The sequence below is a fragment of the Humulus lupulus genome, chromosome 6 (genome assembly GCF_963169125.1).
Source record: "Humulus lupulus chromosome 6, drHumLupu1.1, whole genome shotgun sequence".
NCBI lineage: Eukaryota > Viridiplantae > Streptophyta > Magnoliopsida > Rosales > Cannabaceae > Humulus > Humulus lupulus.
In genome coordinates, this window is record NC_084798.1 from 213,113,629 (window position 1) to 213,141,569 (window position 27,941).

Genomic DNA, 27,941 nt, shown 5'->3' on the forward strand with positions numbered 1-27,941 from the left:
GCCCTGATCGATATGCCTTCACCTCGAAAACACAAAGATGTCCAAATTTTGACAGGCAGGATGGCGGCACTAAGCAAGTTTATATCAAAATCTACATATCGTTGTCTTCCGTTTTTCAACCTGTTGAGGGGAGGCAAGAAATTTGAATGGACAGAGGAATGCGAGTTGGCTTTTCTGGAACTCAAGAAACACCTCGCAGAACCCCCTATATTGTCAAAACCTGTTACGGGAGAAGTTCTGTACTTATATCTTGCTACGACCGAGCACGCCATAAGTGCAGTACTCGTACGAGAGGAAGAAAAGGTGCAAAGGCCCGTGTATTACATCAGTAAAAGGTTACTGGGGGCAGAATCAAGATATTCCTTGATGGAGAAGCTAGCTCTCAGTTTAATTCACTCATCTCGAAAACTTCGACCCTACTTTCAAGCGCACCTTATCCATGTACTAACTGATCAACCACTAAGACAAGTCTTGTCCAAGTCGGAAGCTTCAGGTCGGCTTCTTAAATGGGTCGTTGAACTCGGACAATTCGAGATCACCTATCATCCAAGGACGACCATTAGGGCGCAAGCCTTAGCAGACTTCATACTGGAGTGTACTGGCATGACCAACGATGAAGTTATAACCTCAGCCCATGAGCTGTGGAAACTTTACGTTGATGGGTCATCTGATGAAAATGGATCGGGGGCAGGAGTAATTTTGATCACTCCTGCAGGAAGCAGATTTCACTCTGCCTTGAGATTTGACTTCAATGCGTCAAATAACGAGGCCAAGTACGAGGCTTTACTGGTGGGACTTCGTATAGCCAAAGAGCTCAAAGCTAAAGCAATACATTGCTACAGCGACTCCCAGCTAGTGGTTAACTAGATCTTGGGAGAGTACCAGGCTCGTGGTACGAGAATGGCAGCGTACTTAGAAAAGGCAAAATCAACATTGGAACATTTCACGTTGGTCGCGATAGAGTAGGTCCCTCGAGAGCAGAACTCGAATGCGGACGCCTTAGCCAGGCTCGCTACCTCTATCGAAAATGACGAATTGAATGTTGTGCCAATTGAACATCTCTCGGAACCTAGTATTGACGAGCCAGAGCATGAGGACGTGTGTATGATCGACTCCGAGCCTACCTGGATGACTCCGATAGTTGAATATCTCGAGATCGGCATCCTTCCGAAAGAACGGTCCAAGGCTCGAAAGTTGATGTATCAAATCCCTCGTTATACCATTATAGATGGAAGACTGTATAGAAGAGGATATTCCATGCCATTACTTCGGTGTGTGACTCCACCCGAAGCTAAGAAAATCATAGAAGAAATTCATGAAGGGTTTTGTGGAGACCATATTGGGGGGCATAGCCTGTCCAAGAAAATCATATGCCAAGGTTACTTCTGGCCTACCATCAAATTAGACTCGTTTGATTACGTAAAAAAGTGTGATAAGTGCCAACGATTCGCCACAATTCCTCTAGCTCCACCATCCGAGCTAACTATGATGACCTCCCCATGGCCATTTGCGGTATGGGGAATCGACCTCATAGGCTCTCTTTCGACTGGCAAGGGCGGAGTAAAGTACGCGGTAGTCGCCGTAGATTACTTCACAAAATGGACAGAAGCTGAACCTTTGGCGACAATAACCTCCAAAATAGTCCTTGACTTTGTGGTGAAAAATATCATATGTCAATATGGGATGCCGATGAAGATTGTGTTCGATAACGGAACCCAGTTCGACAGCGATCTATTTACCAACTTTTGCGAAAAAAATGGAATAATAAAGAGTTTCTCATCAGTGGCCCATCCCCAGGCGAATGGCCAGGTCGAAGCTGTAAACAAGACTCTAAAAAGTTCGCTGAAGAAAAAGTTGGAAGAAGCTAAAGGAGGATGGCTCGAAGAATTGCCCCAAGTCCTATGGGGATATAGGACTACGACTCGTACATCGACAGGACATACCCCGTTCTCTCTGGCGTACGGTTGCGAGGCTATGTTGCCAATTGAGGTCGAAATTCCCAAAATTCGAGCCCTCACTTATGATAAAGCCTCGAACCACTCTCAGCTCGAAGAAGCTCTTGACCTGATCGAAGAAAGAAGGAATGAAGCTTAATTAAAAAATGCTGCATACCAACAGCGAGCTACCCGGTACTTCAACAAAAGAGTTCGGGATCGAAAATTCGGTATGGGAGATTTAGTGCTATGGCGTGTATTCTTGGCAACGCGGGATCCAGCAGCTGGCGTGCTCAGGCCAAATTGGGAAGGACCCTACCAAATAGAGTCAGTCATCCGACCCGGTGTTTACAAGTTGGTAAGATTGGATGGAAGTCTAGTACCGCGAGCATGGAATGGCGAATACCTACGACCGTACTATCAATAGTATAGGAAGGATGTTGCCTGTAACCATGCTTGTTTATCTGTACTGTTTTTCTATTTTTGGATTTTTTTCAAATAAAGGTTGATTTCGTTTAATATGTTGTATTTTTTGCAATCTCTCTTAATTTAATAACCTATGTTCTCACTCATAGGATATTAAGGGGGCATCAGTGGCACATATACCACCAGCTTGAACAAAATAAAAAAACATATACGAAATACATATAAGTGTTTGGACGTAACCAAATACGCGAGCTAAGAAAAGTCTGGATATAACCAAACTGTCAAAAGTACACAAGTATTTAGAAATAACCAAGTGCGTGAAATAAGATAAGTTTGGATATAACCAAACTGGCAAAAAGATAAAAATGTTTGGATGTAACCAAATATGCAAACTTGATTAAAATGTAAGTGTATGGATTACAAACCTAACACGACCTTAATAGGTTTGGAACAAACCAGCTAAAACTAATCGGCAGTAAGTTGGAGCATAACCCACTTTGTATAAGCCGAGATCGAGGCTGGAGTATCTTACAAAACAATAGTTTCGACCTCATAACCTCGGAGAGCTAACCGAGGACGAGAAAAAGTAACTAAAAAGTAAGATATAACTAAACCATTTTCATTACACACCATACAAGTACTTTTGGGTGCATGGTATAAAAGTAATATCCGACCTTGACAAATAACGAGATCGGAAGTGGATAATTCGAGCAAACTGTGCATGAATGCATTGAACCTCGAGCTTAAATCCAAACTATGTTTGTGTGATTAAACATGCATATATGGCACTTAAATATAAAATGTGCAAAATATTTCAACCCGAGAAATGTAAAGCATATATATTAAAATGAAGTCAAAAAGAAAAATTGTATCAACCCCATGGGCATAAATTAAAAGAATAATTACAAAAAATAAAGGGACGCAGCCCCGAGGTATCATCTAAAGAGAAGGAGCAATCTCCTTGGCCTTCTCAGCATCCTCCTTGGCCTTCTCAGCATCAGCGTCCTCCCCGGCTCCCTCTGCGCCATCACGAGCAGCCTCCTCCTCCTCAAGCCGAGCCTGCCATTTGGCTACGAGTTTCGCCTCAAGATGGCCTAAGAAGCTGGTATCGAGGTCGACATTGTTGGCCCATATTCTGTACATGGACAGGTCGACCGCCCGATCCTTTTTCTCCTTAAACTCTTCAAGAAGACAAGCCTTCTCACTCTCAATGATCTCAAAAGTGACAGCCTTATCTTCTTCAAGCTTGGCATTGACCCCCTCGAGCCGAGCATTCTCCTTCTCAAGCTCTACGAGCCTGGCATTCTACTTCTCAAGCTCGGATATCTTGACCTTAAGCTCTTCGGCTCCTGCCTCTACCTTTGCCTTTGTTGCCTTGAGCTCATCACTCAGTTTGAGCTGAAGATCCTTCACCTCCTGAGCAAGAGTCATGCTCGAGTGGACTTCGTTGTTCAGCCTATAATTAAGCTGAGCATCGACAACAAGAGCCTGACATACAAAAAACACAAAATTAGTATATGGACTAAGTGTAATGCAACTAACTGGTGGGAGAAGAAAGATTACCGCAGCGTGGAGCTCAACACTCTTCTCGTAAAGAGTGTTGCAGTCTTTGGCATTGTTCAGAAACTACCAGTGAGGATCGTCAAAGCTCCCAAAGCTTTGGCCCACCCGAGACAAGATGTCCGAGCCTAGTGTTGCCCAGTGGGATCCAGCAGCATTTTCGATTACATACTCGTCAACATGAGTAGAGATCGAGAGCAGTGGTGTCTTCGAGGATGAGGGTTTCTTCGGAGGCAGGCCAACAGGGGAATTGACTTAGGATGCAGAAGGAGTCGGGGGTAGGGTCGACGAGGAAGTCCTGACTTGGGCAGATGGACTTAGAGCTGAGCTCGGAACAACCAGAGCTGGGGGAGGTGGTGTTTTCTCGGTCCTCTTAAGGACCTTGGCAGGCCGTTCAGTCTTTCACGACCCCCTTGGACGCTTACTCCTCTTGGCTCCGCCACTCTCAAGGATGTTGTCAAGATCAGAGTCCATCTCACTTGCACAGTTACACCACAATATGAGTTATCGAAAAATAAAGTAACTCAGCATAATGCAACACATACATGGGATAAAAAGACAAGTGGAGAGAAACCTAACTAGAACTCTCCCCCGAGCTTGAGCTCGGCGACCATGAAATTCCCCCATCTTCAGAAGAGGCGGGGGGAGTACCTTCCCTATAGGTGGACGTCAACCTCGAAAGGTCCTTATAGTCGTTGGTCCCATATTGGATGGCTATTCCATTCCATACCTCGTTCAGGCTATACATGGTGTCATACTTCCCGAGCCAGCTATCGAACCTATGAACCCGTTCATCTACCCAAGACCATACATAAAAATGGTTCCTATCGTCCTCACACAATACTAACCTATCGGGTTTATGCTTTAGTAGGGAGGGGGACCACATATTTGAGCTTAGGATGACTGTGCCTTGCTCATCCGAGCCCGAGCTTAAGGCCTCATCGTTGGCCTCGTTCTCCGATTGTGGACTACTTTGACGAGCTGGAGGCAGAGGCCTCACCTCTCTCCTTGGGGGGAGGTTGTCCGTTGGCAGAGGCACGGGCTCCCACCGGTCGTATTTTTTATTGGACCAGTCCGATGTAGACTGATCCTCTCCTAAGAGCCCACAAGCTCGGAGCTTGTCTTCATGCAGGAGATAGGAAAGGGATCTCCTGTCGTAAGGAAGTTGGAGCAGAGTCTCTCTGTGCTCTTTCATCTCATCAGTGGGAGTAGGGCGATGGTAGTTGGTTGGAAAGTTAAGCACATTTTAGCTAAGCACGAGCCTAAAACAAAGTTCGAGCACAAAGAAGGAGGTTGAAATACTTACGAATCCGTCTGAATGAATAGAATCGAGACGGGGCTAGGCCATCTATCCAGAAGGCCTTCTTGAAGTTAGGAGGATGATTGGGAAGATCTTCAAACATCTTCTTCTCCTTCGGGTAGCTCGAAAGATAGTAGAAACCGTCCCTTCCCCGAGCTCGGGAGGGATTGCTTTTCAAACAAAAGAGATACAAGATCTCCTTTGGCGATAGTCCTTCCCACTTTAGCTCGTGGAACAACGACCTTAGGGCAGACAGAACCTTGTAAGAATTGGTGTTGAGCTGGAAGGGGGCCAACCCAACAAAGTCTGTGAAGTCCTTGAAAGAAGACTTCAATAGCAGTACCGCCCCTGCCTTCATGTGCTCCTGGCTCTAAGCTGCGTATCTCAGCTTGCTAACAGGATTTCCATCTCCTGGAGCACGGCAGCTTCGCTCATGGGAGGCCGGGGCTCGACACCTTAGCGAGCTTGATAATCCCGTACCGTGTAGGGCCAGGATATCAATTATCTGGCCTAGTGACGTAATCGAGCTCCAATAATGCTCGGCTGTGAGGTAGAGGGTTCCCCCATCAGTGAAAACTGAAGATCACCTGGCTTGAAGGCGACTGTCACTTTAAGTGAAGGGTCGAGTGGAATCGGTCTAGGCTCGGTATCCAGATCTGGATGAAGGGCAACCCTTAGTCTTTTTCTTTTTCCTTATTCGACCTCGTCTATCTGACGTCGGAAGTGATCTTGAGTGTCCTCTTGCTCACGCCTCAGTTCGTGTTCCCGAAGTAAACGTTGATTCCGAGTGAAAGGAGATTCCGGGCTCGGAGTTACTGGAGAATAGGGGATTGCTAGCTTTGACCCCCACCACTTTCCCGAATTCTGCGGCATCTAACAAGAAAGTAAAAGGGTGAGGGCCAAGCAAGCAAACAGTATAGAGATAAATAGTACCTAAGCTCAAATGATCGAGGCTACAAGGCAAGCTCGACTCAAAGGAGACGAGACCAGTCCCAGAGCGTGTGTTCCACCAAAGGATAGGAAGGTGGATTTTTCATGGGAAATCCCGAAATATTAGGAAAGAAAGGTGGCTGGTATTAAAAAGGTGATATTTTTTGGAATCTTGCACTCCTTAAAGGCAAACCCTAATTTTGTACCCGATATCTTCGTGTGCAAGATACGGTTTCTAAAATTTGAAAACCCAAAAAAGGAACCACTTTTGGACCCCTTTTCGCAGAAGCTGGGTTTGAATCTAATCCTAGTGCGATTAAACTAGTGAATTGATAAATGGGACGAGAATAAATCCTAATGCCCATGGTGTAACAGAAGTATAAGCATGCATAAAGGAAAAAAAATGTATATACGTAACGCAAAGAAACCATAGACCGAAAACTTACACAATATAATCGGTGGAAACAGAGAAATGGATGATTGAACGAGCGGTTGCAGATACGATTTCACTGAATCAAAAAGTCCAACCGTGCTTTTTCTTCTCGGCTTGGAGAACATGCAAGAACCAGGCGAAGTTTTTTTCTCTGAGATGTTGAGTATGAAGAAAAAATGAAGAAGACAAAGGGTGACATATTTATAGACCCTCAGAGATTGTAAAAAGTTGAATTAATCTGAGCCATTGGCCATATTCCATATCATATCCGATGGCCAGGGACAAGTGACATGATGGGACCATAAAGTTGGCAGGCGAACGATCATGGGCAGAGTCTCAAGGCACTCAAGTACCTTGAGTAAGCAACACCCAGCTCACGCGTGTCCAGACTCAAGTGTGCGATGGAACGGTTCCTGAAGAAAGTAGTTCAAAAGTTTCCTTCTCATGGGATTTGAACTAATACTTTTGAGGGGGCAAAATGTTACACCCAGATTTCGAGACCTGAGGTTGTGACCTCGAAAGCTGGATTCGTCAGGTGTGAGCTCGTGATAGCTAAAGTTCATGTTCGTGATCTAGATGCAAACCCTTGAAAATAGGTGGCAACCTCGAAGATAGGTAGCCTTGAATTCCTTTCTAAGCTCAAAAGACATAACTGTGGTGTAATGCCCCGAATTCTCCGTTGTGTTTAACGGCGTGAATAGTAGGTCGGGAGGGCCATAATTGCTTAATTATGTTATTAATTGATAAAATGCATGTATATGTTGATTATATTATGATATGATGTGAAATGCATGCATGTGAGTCCATATTTTTAATCACAGGGGTGTGATGGTAATTTGGCCCGTTGAGGGTAAATTGTTTATTTGGATGCATGCTGGTGATATATTTTGAGACCACATTATGATGTGGTTTTGTTCGAGTCGTTCGGCATGAGACGATCATGGTATGTTAATTATCGGTTTGGTCATAACAGGCTTGAGCTCGGGGCTCGGGGTGAGTCTCGGGGTGTTTTAATGATTAGAGTGTTACCAGGCATTAAAGGGGTAATGGGATGTAAATTATTGGTGTTTGAGAATGTTGAGATTAGCGGGAATTGGGAAGCGTTAATTATGATTAACGGTGTAGGTGGAAAGTACCAATTTTACCCTTGAAATGGTTTTATAGGCTTTAAGTGACTTAAGGATATTTTGGTCATTTGGGTGGATTTGTATGACCTTTAAGTTGGCTTTGGATGGCTGTAGAAAGAACAGAACAAAAACAGAGTAAGAACTTTCTCCTTCCCGTACATCCATTTCTCTCTTTCCTTCTTTGGAGTTTTGAGCTCAAAGGGTGGAATCAAGCCAGGAGATCAAGGGGCTGAGGTTTTAGACTTGGTTCAGCTATTGGAGAGGATTTAATTCCAGGTTTGAGGTAAGTTTTATCCATTAGCTTTCTGGTTATACCCTGTTTTAGTTTTGAGTTTTCAGCTTGTAATTGTCTAGTGGATAGTTGGAATCAAAGGGAGTTAGGTGGGTGTTTTACTTTGGTTTTGATGAGGGTGAGTTATAGGTGAGGTTTAGGGGTTAAATTGGGTGTTAGGTTGGTGTTTTGGATTGGTTTGAGGGGCTGGTTTCAGAGGAAAATCGCAGGGGAGGTTTGCTGGTGCGTGCTGATTTCTGGGCTATTTTGCATATTGAGCCGCGACATGGCATAGGTGAGCCGCGGCCCAAGGTGCCTGTCAGGGTTAGGCCGCCTCTGTTTGGAGGCGCGCCGTGGCGCAGCTGGGGAGGGACGCGGCCCTTAGGGCATTTTAGCCCAAAATGGAGTTTCTAGCATGGGGATTCAAGCCTAAGGCCTCGGGGTTGAACCTACTACCCGGTTGAGTAGTGTTTGAGGTCCCGGAGGTTAGGTTTTGGTTTGGGAATATTTTATTATTCATTTTATTGATGGAATCCCATAATTGGTTATGACCAGGTAACCGCTAAAGGACCAAAAGGTTGATCGTTCTCAGGGTTGTTCTTTTATTCATTCTAGCTTGAACCAGAGGTAAGGAAACTGCACCCCAAGTGTGACATGCATGGATATTCGTGAGGCATGTTGGTTGTGTAAATATGGACATGGATTGAATATAGAATGCTTAGCATATGTTGCTCACTTGTGCATGGTACTAACTCATTAGTCAGATTTGGCAAAGGTGCTAGTATCAACTGTGAAACTGTGACTTATTAGTCAGGTTCGGCAGTGGTATTGGGCACTGGTCACATTGCGCTGACTCATTAGTCAAGATGGCCTTCGCGTGCTAACGCGAGCCAACAAGATTAGATCTAATCGACTATCAGCATTGAATGACTCAAAGAGCATTAATGCCAGACCGACCCCGAGGGTCGATGAATGAAATAAGCGCTTGGAGGCTAGTGGCTTACCTAGCAGCTACTCTCCCACTTGAATTAGTGACTTGCTTGTCAGTCACTCAGTATGGTTTACCAGGACCTCATGTGATGTTCATTCATTTGTTTGAAAGCTTTATGCTCAGTGTGATTATAATGATAATCATTTGATAATGTTTATGAAAAGTGTTATGTTTTCTTGCTGGGCTTTGGCTCATGGGTGCTATGTGGTGCAGGTAAAGAAAAAGAGAAGCTCACCTAGCCTTGAGTGGAGAGCTTAGGTGGTGATGTGTACATATGCGACCGCTTGACCACCACGGCCAAGGAGTTCTCAGAGGAACTAGGGGGTTTACCCTATTTTTGCCGCTTAGGTCGGCGAGATTGTAACTTTAAAACAGTAATGACCATTTTGTACTGAGAACAACTTGTAAATGTTTTGTTTAGCTCTGCAGAGCAGTTTGTAATGAAAATCTCCATTTCCTTTTTATTGGTTTTATACCTTAACCTGTTAATTACACTTAGAGCACGTTTTTGACCAAAGGACTTGGGTAGCGAGTCAAATTTCCAGTCCACCGTAACTGTTCTAGGGTAACCAGGGCGTTACATGCGGGGTATATCCATTGTCGGGTGTCTTCGGATCAAGTAGCCCGAGCTTGGCATGGGTGTGAGCCTGAAATGAAGTGGCCTCGGTGGTATTTACCCGCTCTAAGCTGATCTCGGGGAAAGTTATACAGCTCGTAATTCACCTAGAGGCCTGGACTGACATGATGCTGATTGCTGATCTCGAACGACTTAGTGGGTCATCTGATGAGACGCAGTCCGTGCATTCAAAAGATATTTATTGTTGTAACTTCCCTACATTAAATGGATATTAACTAGTCTGTTATGTGTCTCCTGGTCTTCAAGTGACGTTTCCTTGAATATAGGAGTTACAGAATTAAATGTCATTATTCCCATCAATAAAGAAGAGTATCTTCCCGAAATATGTGGGAACGAACTCTGAAAACTCTCTATAAATAGAGATGTCATGAACACTTGAAAGGGACGAAATTTTGTGATCTTAAGAGAATTTCTGGAGAATTCATCTGAAGGATTTCCAGAAAACTCCAAAGTCCTAATAAAATAGACTCGTGGACTAGGCAGAGTTAACTGCTGAACCACGTAAAAAATCCCCATTGTTCTACTATTCTATTAATCTTTGCCATAGTTTTTATTGTTTACGTGCTCTACATTTTAAGTTGACAAAAAACGGCGTCAACATTTTAGTTTTCTTTCTTAAGTTTTTTTCCTTTTTTTTCTTCATTTTTGTACTTATTATTTTCGCATTCCATTTTTGGCTTTTTTTCTCCTTTTTTTCACACATTTTAACATTACATAATTATTTTACTATTTTTTTTATGTATTATCTTTTATTATTGTAATTTTTTTTTATAGTTTTTTCCACTATGTAAAAAAATTCAAATCAATTTTTTCAGCATTTTCTATTTACTGTAACCATTATAGGAACACCAAAATTTGGAAAGAAAACTAATAAAAATATGAAAACGTGAATGAGTAACCAGTTACCCTGATGGGAACATTCAAATCTAGAAAAAAAATTATATGAAGAAGATGGGAGAGAAAAAAAAAAGGTGGATCTGATTTTTTTTTTTCTATCTTTAGATCTGTGGTAACTGGTTACCTTCCCGTTCTTTATGTGTATATTTCTGAGGTTAACTGGTTACCTTCACGTTCTTTGTGTGTATATTTATGGGGGTAATTTGTTACCTTCATGTTCTGATGTGTGTGTATATTTCTAGGTTTTTTATGGTAACTGGTTACCCATGTTACTAAAATCATAATTACTTCTTCTTCATTTTTAATGAAGTGTTCTTCCTTTTTTCCCTTCAAATTTAATGTTTCTTTTCATATTTAATATAGTAACACGTTACCCCTCTTATGGTAACTGGTTACCCCTCTTATGGAAAAAAGTTAATCCTCTTAGAATAACTTGTTACCCCTCCTGGTACATGTTATTTAACTAGCTCTATGATTTTTTTTACATAACAGTCAAAGATCAATCAAGTAACTGGTTACCTTACCCAGGATTTTTAAAAAAAAACGTACAATCTAAAAAAAAAGAAAAAAATGTTTATAATAAATAAAAATAAATTTGAACACAATTGATATTACAATTTTTTTTTCAAAACAACCAAAGAAAAATTTAACATAAAATTAGTTATACAAAAATAATATAAAAAACAAATAAGCTAAAAAAAAGTAATAATCAAACTACAAACATACCCTTCCAAATTAATAAAACTTGATTAAGAGTGAAACTATGACATAAACCAACTTTTATAAAAAAATATGAGAAAATAAACCCATAAAAGTGAAAATTATTAAAAAAAGTCATAGATTTGCTTTTTTTTTTTTTAAAAAGCCATATTTTTGTACACTCTAATAAAAATCCATATAAAATGTAATTTCCTCAACAAAAAATCAAAGTTTTGGGCTCTCACAAATGGACTTGGGCTCAATCTCTTTGTTTTGAATTTAAATCTCAAATAGGCCAAATCCCAAATAGGCATAAATTCAAAATCTTTTTATTTATTTATCTCTTAATCAATTAATTAACTAAATCCTTATTCAAATTAACTCATTATAATTTGAAAATTGATTTAATATTATTTATTTATATTAATTATTTTGTCAAGTTTTCATAATTCATAATGGGTTTGTACCAAAATTGAGACTCTTTTGGATGTGCCTATTTTGACCAAGAAAAATAAATATAAGAACACATTATATTATTATATGAAATTTATCAATAAAATAATATTTAATAATTTTACCTTAATATAAGTTTCCCAAACATTGACAACTGCTTCAATCATCTGTGTAGAATAGTTTAAACTAAATCCAATGGTGTTCAGTAATTCTTTGGCTACAACGAGATAAATTCATCTTCAAAGTCTTCATTCTATTATTGACATGATTAGAATGCAAAATTGCTGAAACTGTTTGCTAACCAGATGAGAAACAGTTGCTAAAGTCATCTTTGTAAAAGCTCCTCCTATTTTATTTGGCTTTGTGCATTTGGTCAGTTAATGAATGGACCAAAAAATCATCCATATCATCAGTCCATTTAAGAATTTATTAGTATGTCTCTTCAATATTTTCCATCTACACAGAGAACATTTACAACAAAACATTTTAACATATAACTTCCAATATTATTTTGAAAACAAGCTAGCAAGCAACATTGTACACAACATTCACACTAATCAAATCACATAATCTAATTTTGCAATCATAGGTGCCTAGATAAAGAAAAATCAGCCAAGGTAGAGATGCAAAATTTGACCAAGTATATGAGAAATAGAGGAATTTTGCTTCCATCATATTTTTGCAAAACTGAAAACAACCAAAATCATATGAAGAAAATTTATAAGTTTTAAATAATTATGTAGAGAAACAATCAGCATCAAAAAGAGCATTTATATATGATGATATGCCTAGGAAGCAAATGCAGTGCAACAAAAATACTAATCTCCGCTATTAAAACAACTTATCACAGTACATTTAATTCTCTTCTAAGGGGCATTATATCAAACACAATATAACTAGTTATTAGAAAATAGGCAAGAGCAAAATCTTAACATACCTTTTGTTGATGTCTCAAATATTTCAAATCTTTCCAAAGCTACCACTTCGTTTCAAAGGTGGGTGTGAACTCATTTGCTTTGGTGGACCTGATTGATGGTGTCTTGAATGGGTTGGTCGCGGAGGTAGACACATATGTGGTCGCGGAGGTGGAGGAGGTGGTGGTCACGACGGTGGAGGTGGAGGTGGCTGTGGTGGTGGCGGTCTCATGGTTTTCTAGATTTGTTTACCTAACAAGGGATACAAGCAAATAATTAGGAATCACAGAGAGAAAGACTTTTGGCATCACAAAGAAAGGCATTCTAGAAAAAAAAGTTTAATTACAATCAAAACTATAAAGATAATCAATTTTCTTAAATAATCAAAACCTATTTTCCTCCATATTTAAGCAATGTAGAACCATTTTTCAAACTAATCAATTCTTGCAAAAGTATTAAAAAATCATTTTAATATACAAACGTCGAGATCAATATTCAACCGATAATACAAAGGAGATATGAATGTACATATAAGTTTTCATGCAAAATAAATATGATAATTGAAGGGAATTTAGCAGTTGTTGTAGCAATGTTGAAAATTATAAGTAATAGTTGTCATACATATTAACTTTGACCAAAGTAGAGGAGTAATGACCAACTTCTAAACTAATGTTAATTATTCTCTATTTTTGACAAATTCAATATTATTAAAATTAAAATTATATGAGAAAAACAACAAATAAATAAGAAGAACCACATATTTTCATATATTTATATTTAGAATAATTAACACTCTCCCGACATTGCCATGTCAATCCTGTATGTAGAAAATTAACATTTTTGCCCCTGAATTTTGATTACTACCAAATTGTGCAATTTTTTATTAAAAAAATAAATTAAAATTAGAAAAAATATATTTTTTATTAATTCTTATAAAAATAATTCAAATATTAATTAAAATCTTAAAAAATTAAATAAAAGTCATTTAAAATCTAATAAAATCTTTAAAATTCACTCTAGATTTAAACAAAAACTCAAATATCTAACAAATATGAATTAAATAAAAAATCAAATATCAAATTAAAATTCACTCTAGTTATTAAAAAATCAAATATGAATGAAATAAACAAATTAAATAAAAATTATATCTTAACTAATTCAGTAGACCTATATTAGTAACCTATTTATTTTTGTTATAAATTAAAAAGAAACGATTCCTCCATCCTGGGTTTTGAGTTGCGCGACTCCAACCGTTTCATTTTCTTATAATTTTTCTTTTTTTATTTTTAAATAAAGAAAAAAGATATATATAGTGTGATTTGAATTTGAATATATATTTAGATTTTTTTTTGGACAAAAAATGTACATTTAGTTTGTTATTTAGGTTTTAGTTTCATTTAATTTTGGATTTTATATATTAAATTATTATAAGTTCGAAATAATACTAAGATTTTTTTTCAAAGATTTAACAGTCTTCTTTTTAATGATACTGCACTACTACAAAATTAGGCTTTCCCGACACCCAACCATGACAGTCAACTCTGTTGACTATTGTAATTGCTTAGCGGGACTCTACGCCGACAGTTAAAAACTGTAGGCATAAAGACCAACGCCGATTGCTAATAACTGTTACCGTTGGTTTTAACTGTCGCTATTGACCCCAACGCTGACAGTTAATTTGAGACTAATGTCGACAGTTAAAATGTGTCGCTATTGACCCCAACACCGACAGTTAATTCGAGACTAATGCCGACAGTTAAAAGATGTCGCTATTGACCCCAACGCCGACAGTTAATAATAGTCCAATGCCGACAGTCATAAAATGTTTTTAAAATTCAAATAAAAAATCTAAAATTATAATTAATGAATAGTATAATTTTAAAAATAAACTAAATTATAAAAATATATTTATAAAAATTATGTATTTATTAAAAACTTTTAAAATTAGATTTTTTTGTTTCTAATTTTTTCATATTATTAACTTTTGTATTTATAATAATTTTTATATCAAAATTTAAATTAATTATGATATTAAGAGTAATAATACTTTAATTTAATTTAACTATATTATTGTTTAACATATTTATAAAATTAGTATTAGTTAGAAATGAGTTGTTTTATTGATTGGAAAAATATTGTAAAATAATTTTAATACATAAATTTATTAGTTATAATTTTTATAATATATGACATTATCTATTTATTTAAATTTTATATGAAAATTAAAAAAATATTAATAAAAATAAATTAATATATTTTTAAAATAAACTTAACTAAAGTGCATTTTTTACCTAGTCAGTTTAAGTTACAAATAACAATTATTACAAGTTTTAAGAGAATTTGTATAGTTGTAATTTTTAAAATTATTTTTTATGGTGTTTGAAGTATAAAATTGGAAGTTTTATAGTCACATTATTTTTTTATCTAAAAAGATTTTTATTTATAAAAGAAAAAAGGGAAATTTACAAAAATGCACTAAAAGTTAAAAAAAATCTGAAAAATACGGTACCTTACAAAAATACGGAATTTTTGGATAAAAACACGGAATGGCAAAATTGTAAATACGGAGTGGCAAAATCATAAATAAAAGCTGTAAAATACAATTTCTTGTGATCAACGTTTACAAACTAGTAAATATATGTTACGAACTTGTAAATATCTGTTACGTGTTTGTAAATAATATTTTCAAAATCACTTATAGAATTGTAGATTTTTTTTTTTTTTTTGTAGATAAAACTTACAAACAAATTTGTAACTAAATTTTTTATTTTTGTAACAATAATTTACAAATCTAGTTTTACAACTAAGAAATATATTTTTGTAACTAATATTTACGAAAATATTTTATAGTTAAGAAATCATAAAGAAAATATACATAAAATTATTATACTTTTTCATATTATTACAATATTGTACCAAAAAATTACATGAAACATCATATTTATGCTATACAACTTAAAAATATAAATTTAAGATATTCATTATTTATAAAACACTTTATTGAATATAGTGGTGAAATACAACATTTTTCTTTAAACAAGTTTTACATTTTTGTAACAACAATTTACAAAACTAATTTCACAACTAAAAAGTTTATTTTTGTAACTCACATTTACATAAAAATTTATAAATTAATTTAACATGATTATTACAAAGATTTACAAAATTAATTTTTTAACTTTAAATATATTTTTGTAACAAAACTTGAAACTTGGATTAGATTATGATTTTGGTTTAACATGGAGTGTTGAGACTTGACTAGCTATGATTTAAAAAATATATAATATTTTTATAAAGAATAATAATATTGTGATTATCTTTAACTATATATTGTAACATATAGTTATTAATGTTAATTTTAATTAACAGTATATTTGTAATTTGTATAAATATTTATTTATTTTTTGAGTAATTGTATAAATATTAATAAATATATTTATTTTAAATAAAATAAATTACTTTATTTTATTTTATTTTATTGAAGGTAGTAAGTATAATTATTATTACTTTTATTATTATATTATTTGATATGCCTAATTCTTATTAAAAATTGAAATAAAAAAGTAAAACAAAGGGTTAATATATATATATATATATACACACGGAGTGATAGGTAGTAAATACCGTATTTTTGTAATTTGTTAACATTACCGTATAAAAAGAATTTTTTTTTAGATTACGGTAGAAGATGTAATTAACCCAAGAAAAAATAAAAAAAATACAAGTGCCAAATCCATTTCTCTCTCCCACCCTACCCGATCCACACTTTCCCTTCTCTCTCTCGCATGCTCTCTGCTAGACCCGAACGGCTGCCCTCCGATGGTCACCGCCGTGTAGACACCGGATCAGGAGTACCGGACACCGCCGAAACTCCAGCCTCGCGAGCCCTTCGTTGCCGCTCTCCGCCGCGAGCAGAAGCCTCCAGGCTCGTACGTCACTGCCGTGGCTTCAAGGCCAATTTCTGGCCTCCTCTAACATCGTCTCAGGCGAAGGGTAGCATGGGTGAACTCAGTGTATCAAGACGAACAAAGCCCAGCCAAGGATCGGGCTTTTAAGTGACCGAAGGAGACGGAATCAGCTCTCCGTTTGCTGCTCGTAGTCTTCTTCTTAAGGTGAGTTCTTGTTTGTCTCTAATGTTGCCTTTTCTAACTGATTTTATGGTGGGTTTATGATTTAGGACTCTTTCCATATGTAAACATTTGAAGAGCTGAGTGTACTCAATGGGAATAGCTCAAATAATTAGGTCTGTGATTTGCTACTACAAAGTCTGCTCAAATCTATCTTGAGTACCAATTGCTATAGTTCTGAGTACTCAATTTTTGTAGAATTAGATGTTTCCCGGTTCAAATAAATATAAAGTAAGAATAAAACTGTTGCAGTACTTGTTATATCCAATATCTATTAGGTCTCTAAATTAATTACTTCTAATTCATGCTTAATAAAAAGAAAGAAAACAAAGGGGGTTTTGGTTTTTTTTCTTTCACTTATTCAGTTATGTGTGTTTCCTTACACAATTGGGGTATATATAATCAGTCAAAACTAGTAAGGAATATACTCTATACTAGATTACATCAAAACTAACAAAAGATTCATTCTCATTACCTTATTATTCCCTGTTGCAGACCAGGTTCTAAATGTCATGTTCATCCACATGAGAGGGGTATAGTTGATTTCCACCCTATATATGTGAGTGACCTTCCAGTCTAGTCTCAAAATTTGGGGAACTGAAAGCTCCTTCCAATTCACTGTCTATTTTTTGGGTTAATTTATTTTCTGCTTATCTATTTTGTTTCTCTTACATGTTAGTTATCTTCTATTTGTTTTCCCTTTTGACAGTTCCATTCAAATGAGGCCAGTGGAGCTATGAAACCAATTACTTATGGTTCCATATAATTAACGACAGTTGACCAATCAAGATTTAGAAGGACTCGAGTTACTAAGGATGGTATTATTCTTTTTGCAGCCATCATTGTTGTGGCTGCTCTTATTATGACTTTTATTTGTGAATGTGTTTTGATTATTAGGAAAGATCTCCTTTTGAAAAGTGTTCTCTCATATATATATTAATATATATACATATATATATATAAATATATTATACATATATATAGGCATGTGTTCTATTCAGATAAATTTGAACCATCTAAGATTACTACTAGGCACACCCAAAGCTTCACCCTATCAACCCAAGACCTTTAATTATAGGCACACCCTATAACCATTTAATCTTGGTTATATATAGTACAAGAAATGACCCACCAGTCACATCTACAATTGGCTAACCAACATAATTAATTGTTACATCATATAAGAGGGATCATAGAATATATTTATATATATATATATATTGATTGTTGTATATATTTAGGACACACAATTACACAAGTAATCCCTGAATTAAGGTACTGTATCATATATATTAACTAATAATAGGGTGACACTTCATGTAAGATGCCAAATAACTACACTCTAAAGCACGTAAAACATACACGTAACCTTTTACGATTAGTTTATAGCCATTTATTATAATATTTGTGTGTTTTCAATATATTCAAACTAATAATAAAAATTCATGAAATATTTATTATTACCATGAGCCATCAGGGTTTTGTGTATTGATAATGTAGAGCTCTCCCTTTGTAATGCATTTGTCTATTTCATCTCTTTGGTATGTTGGATATAGTTTCCTAAACAGTACCAAACTTTGGATAACCGAAGAAGAGCACTCTACATAGCTGAAATTCATGACATTATATTTATTAGAAGAAAACTATGTAAATCTCTATATACATCAAATAAAATATAACATATTCTTACTCTCTCTCAACCAGAGTGTCTGCAAGGAACTCTATGGGATTTAAGTAAAAATGACAAAAATCTATAAAATATAAGAAAAGTAGGATAAATATAATTAATGACTAATCTAATAGAGAGATTCTAACTAAGTACACGTACTTGATACGTGATCAATAGATTTACTGAATCATAGAAGCACTCTATGTCTATTTTCTCTCCAACTAGACTTTGAGATTTGAGAGAGCATTAGTGTGGCCTATAAATTAAGGGGAAATAAAGTTAATTAACAAGCTGTAGAGAACTTCATTTTGGAACCTTAATTTGTTTTTCTTTAAGAATACTATTGCTATGAGGTACCCTATCAATAGAATATTTACTTGGAATAAACAATATTTCTGTCTCATAAATTTATGACACTATTAAATTGTGTTTCCTAAAATGTACGGTCTGTTAAAACTTTCTCACAAACTATTGAAGCTATCAAATTGTGTTCCTGTTATGATTTGCATAAAATAATCGGTACTTTTAGGAATTTTGAAATAATTACAATTTCACCAACTCTTGAACATATGAATACAAGCCTTTCTTGTAGATTAGCACAGCAAAGAGTAGTCCAAAATCCCTTCGAAACCACCCTTGAAACCTTGAGAAGAACACTTTCTTCTCTTACAAACGTCATTGTCGTCTACCTAACAAAAAGATGGGACCATAATGAAAGAAATTTCGTCCATAGTCCACCAATTGTAAAATAAGCTATCAATAATTCAATTCCTCCATAGAAAAGTTCCGTCCGCCAATTGCAAGTATTTTGTAAGAGGGTTGGCTGGCTATAAATATAGATGATCCAATAGCATGTGACACACACTACTCATCCAACATTAATATTTTAATCTCTGCTTCTCTTCCATATTTGGCTGAATACAATGGATTTTTTTTCATGGTTCAACCCTGGCATTCTCTTCTTCTTCTTCTTCTTTGTTACTTCTCTTTCCAACTCCTTATCATCCATATCTTCTCCCTTTCCTGCTCTTCCTCCACCTCCATTGTGCCATCACTACGAAAGATTCGCTTTGCTCCACTTTAGAAACTCTTTTACCTTCTTCAATCATACATTAGCATGTAAGAAATATTTCGGAGTTAATCCCAATAATACAATTTCATGGGATATGAGTAGGGATTGCTGCACCTGGAGTGGAGTCACATGTAATGAGGTCACGGGTCATGTCATCCGTCTTGACCTTAAATGCAGTGGGCTTCAAGGAATTCTTCACTCCAACAACACACTTTTCTCTCTTGTTCATCTCCGATCATCTCAATTTGGTAGGTTTTCAAATATGATTCATCTTGACCTTTCTTACTCTGATTTCACAGGCCAAGTCCCTCTTGAATTGTCATACTTGTCCAACTTGGCTACATTGACCTGAGTGGGAATTATTATTTGAAGTTGAAGACGTCTAGCTGGAAAAGAATTGTAGCAAACCTAACACATCTCAGAGAATTGTTTCTCAGTGATGTCAATATGTCTTCTGTTTCACCTGATTCCTTTATGAATCTGTCAACTTCTTTGACATCTCTTGATCTTAGTGAGAGTCATTTGCAGGGGAAACTTCCAGAAAATGTTCACAGTTTGCCAAACCTTCAACAACTTGATTTGAGTTACAACCCATATCTCAATGGTTCTTTTCCACAATACAATTGGAGCAGCCCAATAAAAGTATTGAATCTTTCTGGAGTTGGAGTCGTGATAGATCTACCTCACATTTGTAGAAAGTTGAAGTATTTACATACTTTGTCTCTAAGCGCTTACAATTACTTAAAACTTTCTCCCTCACTGTTTGATAATTGCACACAAATCACTTCCTTAGATCTTTCAAATAATAATTTTGGTAGCTATATCCCATGGCCATCTATTTTAAATCTACAACTAATCTATTTAGATCTTTCATGGAATAATCTTATAGGCCAACTTCCAGAAATTTGTAGTAACTCCACAAAAAATTCACCTTTGTGTGTCAGTTCCAAACATCAAGTAGTGGGTTCTCTTCCATTGAATTTAAAATCTTTGAAGTTATATCGAAATGAGCTCAATGGGACGATACCTTCTTGGATATATTCCCTTCCATCTTTACAATATATAGATCTAAGTTTCAACAAATTTAGCGGTAGCCTTCAAGAATTTCAACATAACTCTTTGGTATTTCTTTCGTTATCTTTTAATAACTTACAAGGCTTTTTTCCAAGATCAATTTTTCAGCAGGTCAATCTTTCTTCTTTAGAACTTTTTTCAAGCAACTTGAGTGGTGTCGTGCAATTAGACCAGTTTTCAAAGTTAAAAAAGCTTCAAACTCTTTATCTTTCTGATAATAGTTTGTTGTTGGTATCCAACAATAATAATGATACATTTCCCAATTCTCTTTCTCAATTATATTTGTCTTCATGTGGTATGAGGGAGTTCCCATCTTCCTTAAGAAGCTTAGAAAATTTAGAAGAATTGGACCTCTCCAACAATGAAATTGAAGGAAGTGTTCCCAAATGGCTATTGAATATGGGTATGGATTCATTATATTTCTTAAATATTTCTCACAACCTTTTGACTCAAATAGACCGAATTCCTTGGAGGACTCTAGAGTGCATTGACATTCGCTCCAACCAACTTCAAGGTCAATTTCCAATTCCACCTCCTAGAGTGTCATCCTTTTCTATTTCAAACAATAAATTGGTTGGGGGAATATCACCATTGATTTGCAATCTCAGTAGGCTTGAACTCCTTGATTTGTCAAATAACAATTTGAGTGGGAGAATTCCTCCATGTCTTGGAAATTTAAGACTCGCGGTTCTAGATTTGCATATGAATAAGTTTCATGGTACCATTCCTCCATCTTTTGCAAAAGGAAACCCTTTAAGTGTTTTGAATCTTAATGAAAATCAATTGGGAGGGACATTGCCAAAATCTTTGCTCAATTGTAAAAATTTGGAATTCTTAGATATTGGAAACAACAAAATAGATGGATCATTTCCCCAATGGTTAGAATCTCTTCCGATGCTCCAAGTTCTTATCTTGAGATCTAACAGATTTCAAGGTTCAATAAGAAATCCCAAGCTAAAACTTCCCTTTCCAAAATTGAGAAATTTAGATCTCTCTGGAAATGAATTTGTTGGGCTTTTGCCAGAAATATTTTTTGGGAAACTTTTAGGAATGGAGGATGCTAGTTCAAGCTACTTTAACTACATGGAAGTGTCTGTAGATTACAATACTTATCAAGATTCTATGACAGTGGCAATAAAAGGATTCATCTTCGAGTTGGCAAAAATTCATAACATGTTTGTAATAATTGATTTGTCAAGAAATAACTTCACAGGAAAGATTCCAAAGTCGATTGGTAAGCTCAAGTCACTGAAAAGTCTCAATTTGTCACATAACAAGCTGACAGGTAATATCCCACCATCATTAGGAAATTTGATCAATCTAGAAGGGTTAGATGTCTCCTCTAACAAGCTCGTTGGGAAGATTTCATGGCAATTGGCATCAAATCTAAATCAACTCGGGTTTTTAAATCTTTCTATGAACCAATTGGAGGGACCGATACCTCGTAGCCGACAATTCGATACATTCAATGAAGATTCATATAATGGAAATTCAGGTTTGTGTGGTTTTCCAATATCTAAATCATGCAACGAGGACATGGCACACCAACCATCACCTTCAACGTCTCAACAAGGAGATGAGGAGCATGTGAATGGATTTGATTGGAAGATTGTGTTGATGGGATATGGAAGCGGAATGGTTATAGGAATTTCAGTGGGATACATGGTCCTTAAAGATAATATAATTGATGGGCTTGTCAAAAAAAATGAAAGCAGAAGAGTGGCATCTTTTCAGGAAAAGATCAAAGCGGAATGTTCGTCAAAATGGTGGAATCGGGACAAGACATTAGTTTGCAAATTTTTAATGTTTTGTTTAAAGTGTATTAGAGCTTGTAGGTGTGTTTAAAATAAATCACATGTTTAACTTACAAAAAGTTTAGTTTATTGTGGTTCATTATTATTATTATTATTATGTAAGTTTTGTTTAATTAATTTTACTCAGCTTTTGTACAGTTTGATATCGAGAGAATTTCAAAATTATACTTATTACATAAACATTGTTAGTCACTTCTCATTTCTTTTTTCTTGAGAACACTAATTCTGTTTATATAATTCTCGGGTGAAAAAACTTATGAAACTTGGGAACCAAATTATAATAATGATAGGTTTTGTTACAGTAGCTTTTTTTCATGTTCTAATATTTATATAGGGAATACACATAAATGAGTTATTTTCTAAATTTGATTTTTCTGTGTTGAATAATTAATTGAAGATGGAGTGAAAAATGATGCTTACAGTTGTAAAATCATACTTTTGAAGTTATAAAAAGAAGAAAACAGAGAAAAACATGACAGCTTCAAAAGACCATTTTAGCTAGAAATGAAACTAGCATTACAATAATAATAATTTTCTATTTCTCAAGAAAAAAAATAAGATGTGTAAATACTTTTATTGGCTAAATTTTATTTTAGACAAAATATTTTAAGTAAATTGAGAAAAATTAGTAGCATATCCTTAATTAATTGTCACATGATTCAGCTGATTTTAGTATGAAAATATATTTTAGTGTGAATACAATATTTTTACCATATTTATTACAATTAATTTTTATTGCTAAAATATTGTATTTAAATTATCTTGTGAGAATATTTTCAGGCATTATATCCATTCAAAGAATATGAATGGTAATGATGTGGTCATTATTGATCAGCAAGGTAAGCTGAGGATGAGTGGTGATGATGTAATAATGAACATTTGCATACTTAAATTGCAAATGATGGTCAATCTCATGTACAAAAACACATAATAATAATAATAAGGAAACTAATTACTCTTATTTACTCCAAGGCATTATTTTATAAATTTACACCACCCAACACGACAAGAAAAAAAAAGAGGAAAATAATAAAAACACAAAATACTACAACACCAACATGAGCTTTATTACAACATGAGACTAAATATAATTAAATCTAAATAAATAAGAGACACTCCTTGCCAATTATGACACCACATTGCTCTACTACAACCACTTCACAAACACACCTGCTCTTCCATTTGAGAAAAAAATAATATAACCTATGAAGATCCCAAACACAAAGCCACATCCATACCCCAATAGCACAACTTTCCAAGTAAATCCATTTGCATTCTCTGATTCATTTTCTTGCTCCATGGTTGATCCTTCATATTCCTCATTGCATGGTTTGGACAGTGGAAAACCACACAAATCTAAATTTCCTTTGAATGAATCATTGCTAAAAGTATTGAACTGCTTACCATTGGGTATTGGTCCCACGAGTTTGTTTTCTGAAAGGTATAAGATTTCGAGCCATATTAAATCGGTCAACTGCAAAGGAATATTCCCACTTAGCTTGTTAGCAGAGAGGTCTAACCACTCAAGGTTAGTCAAATTTCCCAATGATGATGGTATGGTACCTCTGAGCATATTATGAGAAATGTTGAGGCCCTTGAGTGCGTTCAGCCCTCCAAGGAACATTGGAATCTCTCCACTAAAATTATTGCATGAGAAATCAAGAGTTACAAGGATAGTTAGGATATGCACCAACTCTAACTCATATCCTTTCATGGTCACTGTTATAGAGTCTTGGTAATAATGCTCTCCCATGTACTTTAGTTCTACATTCTCTGTATTCAAAATCATAGCTTTGAAGCTGACAAAGTATTTTGTTGGAAGAGCACCATCAAACTCATTGTGGGACAAATCTATAATCCTTAACTCAGGAAAAGGATATTTGATTTTAGGTTTTCTTATCGAACCATTAAACCTATTAGATCTCAAGACTAAAACCCGTAAGGCTGGAAGAGAGTCTAGCCAGTGAGGAAATGAGTCGTTGAGGATGTTATTTCCAAGATCTAGAACTTCAAGATTTCTGCAATATTCTAGTGATCTTGGCAATGAGCCTTTTAAATGATTTCCATTTAGATTGAGATTTCTCAAAGTATTTCCTATTGAAAATGTGTTGGGGATAGTACCATATAATTTGTTCCTAGCGAAATTCAAGACCGAAAGAAATTTATTATGTTTTACAATGCATTGAGGAATGATACCACTCAAGTTATTTGAAGATAAATCAAGCACCATAAGGAATGGCGTGTTGCAAAAGGAAGTTAGGATCTCTCCCACAAATTGATTTTTGGCTACTGAGAAGAACTTCAGATAAGATGATGCAATAACTGGAAGAGGTCCTGAGAACGAGTTGGAGCTGAGATCAAGATATGATAACCCATTCCATGGAAGAGGCTCTATGTATGTTAAAATATTGTGAGAGAGATTCAATTTGTAGAGAGAATTCTTTCCCACCTCCCATAACCATTGAATGAGGTCTTGAGTTGGAGAAGGTCAGAGCTTTCATCAGGATGGTCAGGAGAAGACGAAGATGATGAAATGAAAAGTTGAGAATGGATGAGGAAGAAGAAGAATACCAAATAATATAACAACATCCTCATATCTCTCTCTCTCTCTTTTATTATACAAAACTGAAAAATCTATATATTGTTTGATGAAAGTGTATAATGGCATCTCATTTTATAATGATGATGAGAAGATCCAGTTAATGTTATTTTCTGTCCAAATTAGGAGTCCAGGTGGTGGGACCTTTATGCTTTCAATTTGCAATCAAAGAAGTTTCAACGAAGAATATATCAAGACAAATGCGATATATATAATATTAAAAGTAATGTATGAGTTGAAACTTTGAAGAGAGAAATTGAAATGTTCTCCAACTATAGTTGTCTTTCCATACTCGGCAAGACAAAACTCAACCAAATTTTAAAAAGTAAATAGTTTTTTCTGTAAATTTTTTTAAAGAATAAATAAATAGATAAAAAATTGAGCTGAAATATGTGTCTAGGTACTAAATTAAAACCAATATAATCCCCGAAAGATACAAAACTGTTACTTTACAAAATATATATAAAAATAGATTGAAAAGAAATCTCCAAGTCTTCCATGTAAAAAAGCAAGTCGTCCATCAATAATAATAATAAAAGTGTAATACGATTAAAGTTTGGATGGAAATCTTTTAATTTTTTCTTGGTCATGATCTTGTCTTTGTCTTTGCTAACAACTAATTTTGGGTTGAAAATTCAAACTATTGGCATGGAATGTACTTTTTTAAAGGAGTAATGATATGTGAATACAAAATATGTGAATACAAAATATGTCCTTACCGATTGCTTGCATAGTAACATGTCAATTTAATTTAATCAGTTACTTTTATTAAAATTAAAATTTGTTATTTTAAAAATTATTATCACTTGTATGTAATGTTTGAATACATATCATTACTATTTATAAATTATTTATAATATTATTTTATTTCAATAACTACTACATTCATACTATCATATCTTTTTGTTTCCACTGTCACCTTTTTTTATCAATTAAGTTTACTACGATCCACACCTTTCTTTTTCTAAATAAAAATTAATAATAAAATTTTATTTTCCAGCTGATATATTTTTGGTTATTAATTGTCTCTTTACAAGACCGAAAGCAGGATAATTATTTGTGAATGGTCTGGATAATCATCAAACTTTATAAATATAAAGTTGTTTTCACGGTTCTTTATATGTATAGTGTTTCCACGAAGTACTGAACTTTATAAGTTATAATAATTCAAACATTCTTGGATCAAAGCTATACATGCATGTGTTACAAATGAATGGGTTGATCAAAATTATACTATAATTATGTGTGCTTACAGTACTTGTATATATAAAAATTATTTGAAACTTCATGTTATAAATTTTAAATTATTTTTTATATTTAAAATATGTAAATCCTATAATTGGCATTTTTATAGAAATATCTTTTTTCTTAAAAGATAAATTGGTTGATTTAGTTGTTTCCCTTTATTATAATTTTCGGAAATATTTGTTTTCCTTTATTATAATTTTCGGAATTGTTTGGTTTTCCTTATTACAACTTTCGGAAATCAACTTTCCTTTTTTGTGAATTTTGGACAATAATGTGCTTCCTTATTTAGCCTATATTGTCTCATTTTGTTTATAAAATAAACAAAGTATATTGCAAATATTCGGTACTTACCCAAAGTTTTTTTTGGATTATTTGCTTATATATTTTCGTGCAGCTCAAGGATTGCAATCAGGAAACTGAAGCTTAATGTCATTAATTGTTATTTCCTTTTTGAGATTATTTTGATCCGACACAGGTCTGAGCTGTCCCCACCGATAACGCATCTGCCGGATCAGCATCTTCTAAATAAGGCAACTCTTGGACAATCAAGAATAACTTCTATGATTCTTGTCTTTATAAGAAGAATTCTTTCTCAGCCTTTGTGAGCACGAAAAAAAACTCTATAAATAGGGCTCTAAAGGCAGTGAGAAAAGTGAACTCTTTGGTGCATTGTTCGTGAGCTTTATTGTAATATTTGTGAGAGTTCCTCTTTGTATTCAAGATCATAAGTATTCACGTGATCTTGTAGAATTATGTGTGTTTAGTTTTTAGTGGTGAGTTTATACCATGTTCATGAGTGAATACACATTGTAATTTGAACACACCGTTTGTAGTCTTCGGGAGAAGATTTTTTACAAGCCTTGCGTCGGGAGGATGCAAGCACTCACTGACCATTGAAGAGAGTTCAAGTGGTTGAGCGTTTCAATCAAGATCAGATTAGTGAAGAGAAGTACAACAAGTTGCGGAAAATCTCAAGAGGGAGTTTTGTTTTGTTTAAGTCAATGTTTTTGTACTTGTGATTCTTTATTAATTGGTTTTATTCTCTGGGCGTGGCCCCAAGGAGTAGGTTATCCGAAAGAGTTTTCGAACCTTGTAACTTTATTTTTTTGTACTGTCTTTTTATTGTTTTCAGTTTCTGTCATGACAAGTTTGGTTTCTGTCCCGACAGAACTGTATTCTGTGTAAACAGTTAATTATCATTCCGCACTTTAATTAATTCACTTGGTTTAATTAATTTGGTAATTACTAAAAACAGAATTTCAAAACATATTTCAAATAATTTTTAATGTTAGAAATATGCATTTTTATTAAATAATTAAAATTTAGTAAAATTGATTTAAATTGTAACTTTTACAACAAAAAAATACTCTATGACTTAAGTGCTACATTTCATACTACTTTTTTGCTACAAAACAAACTACTTAATGATTTAAGTGTAATCTTTCAGATTCATTATTAATTTTCGCCGCAAATTTCCTTAAAGAAAACTATTTATGCGGTGTTCTAGCTGAAAATTATTTATTTAAATATTTTAAATAATGTGGCATGTATTTATTATATTATGTTATTTAAAATAATATAATTTTTTTATTAAATATATCAAATCAAAGAGTTTAGGAGTTACAAAATCAAAGAGTTTAAGGGTTACAAAAAGTCTATATGTAACTTATTATTTTGATACAAATCTGGTAACAGAAATTTACAAGATTGGTAATTTATATTCTTAATGCGTATATATTAAGATTGACAATATATCTAAAACATAT

General features: G+C 34.8%; 2 protein-coding genes across 4 annotated transcripts; one reads left to right on the plus strand and one right to left on the minus strand.

Annotated features, from left to right (window-relative positions):
* The first annotated feature begins 16,291 nt into the window (after nt 1-16,291).
* On the plus strand, nt 16,292-22,629 carry LOC133783174 (receptor like protein 22-like). Of its 3 annotated transcripts, none has more exons than XM_062222718.1 (4): nt 16,292-16,684; nt 17,195-17,258; nt 17,409-17,517; nt 19,740-22,629. In XM_062222718.1, the coding sequence occupies exon 4, from the start codon at nt 19,888-19,890 to the stop codon at nt 22,357-22,359; it is 2,472 nt and encodes an 823-aa protein (XP_062078702.1). In that variant the 5' UTR covers nt 16,292-16,684; nt 17,195-17,258; nt 17,409-17,517; nt 19,740-19,887; the 3' UTR covers nt 22,360-22,629. The 3 variants fall into 3 exon arrangements, with proteins under 3 accessions (XP_062078702.1, XP_062078704.1, XP_062078703.1); XM_062222719.1 differs by having other exon boundaries at nt 16,681-16,815; XM_062222720.1 differs by lacking the exon at nt 17,195-17,258.
* An 846-nt stretch (nt 22,630-23,475) lies between these two features.
* On the minus strand, nt 23,476-24,558 carry LOC133785988 (receptor-like protein 9DC3). Its single transcript, XM_062225198.1, has one exon. The coding sequence runs from the start codon at nt 24,556-24,558 to the stop codon at nt 23,476-23,478; it is 1,083 nt and encodes a 360-aa protein (XP_062081182.1).
* Nucleotides 24,559-27,941: the final 3,383 nt, after the last annotated feature.

What these genes read in the sequence shown, in the direction of transcription:
- LOC133783174 (XM_062222718.1), top strand. Translation starts at nt 19,888, where the DNA reads ATGTCTTCTGTTTCACCTGATTCCTTTATGAATCTGTCAACTTCTTTG.
- LOC133785988 (XM_062225198.1), bottom strand. Translation starts at nt 24,558, where the DNA reads ATGGTGCTTGATTTATCTTCAAATAACTTGAGTGGTATCATTCCTCAA.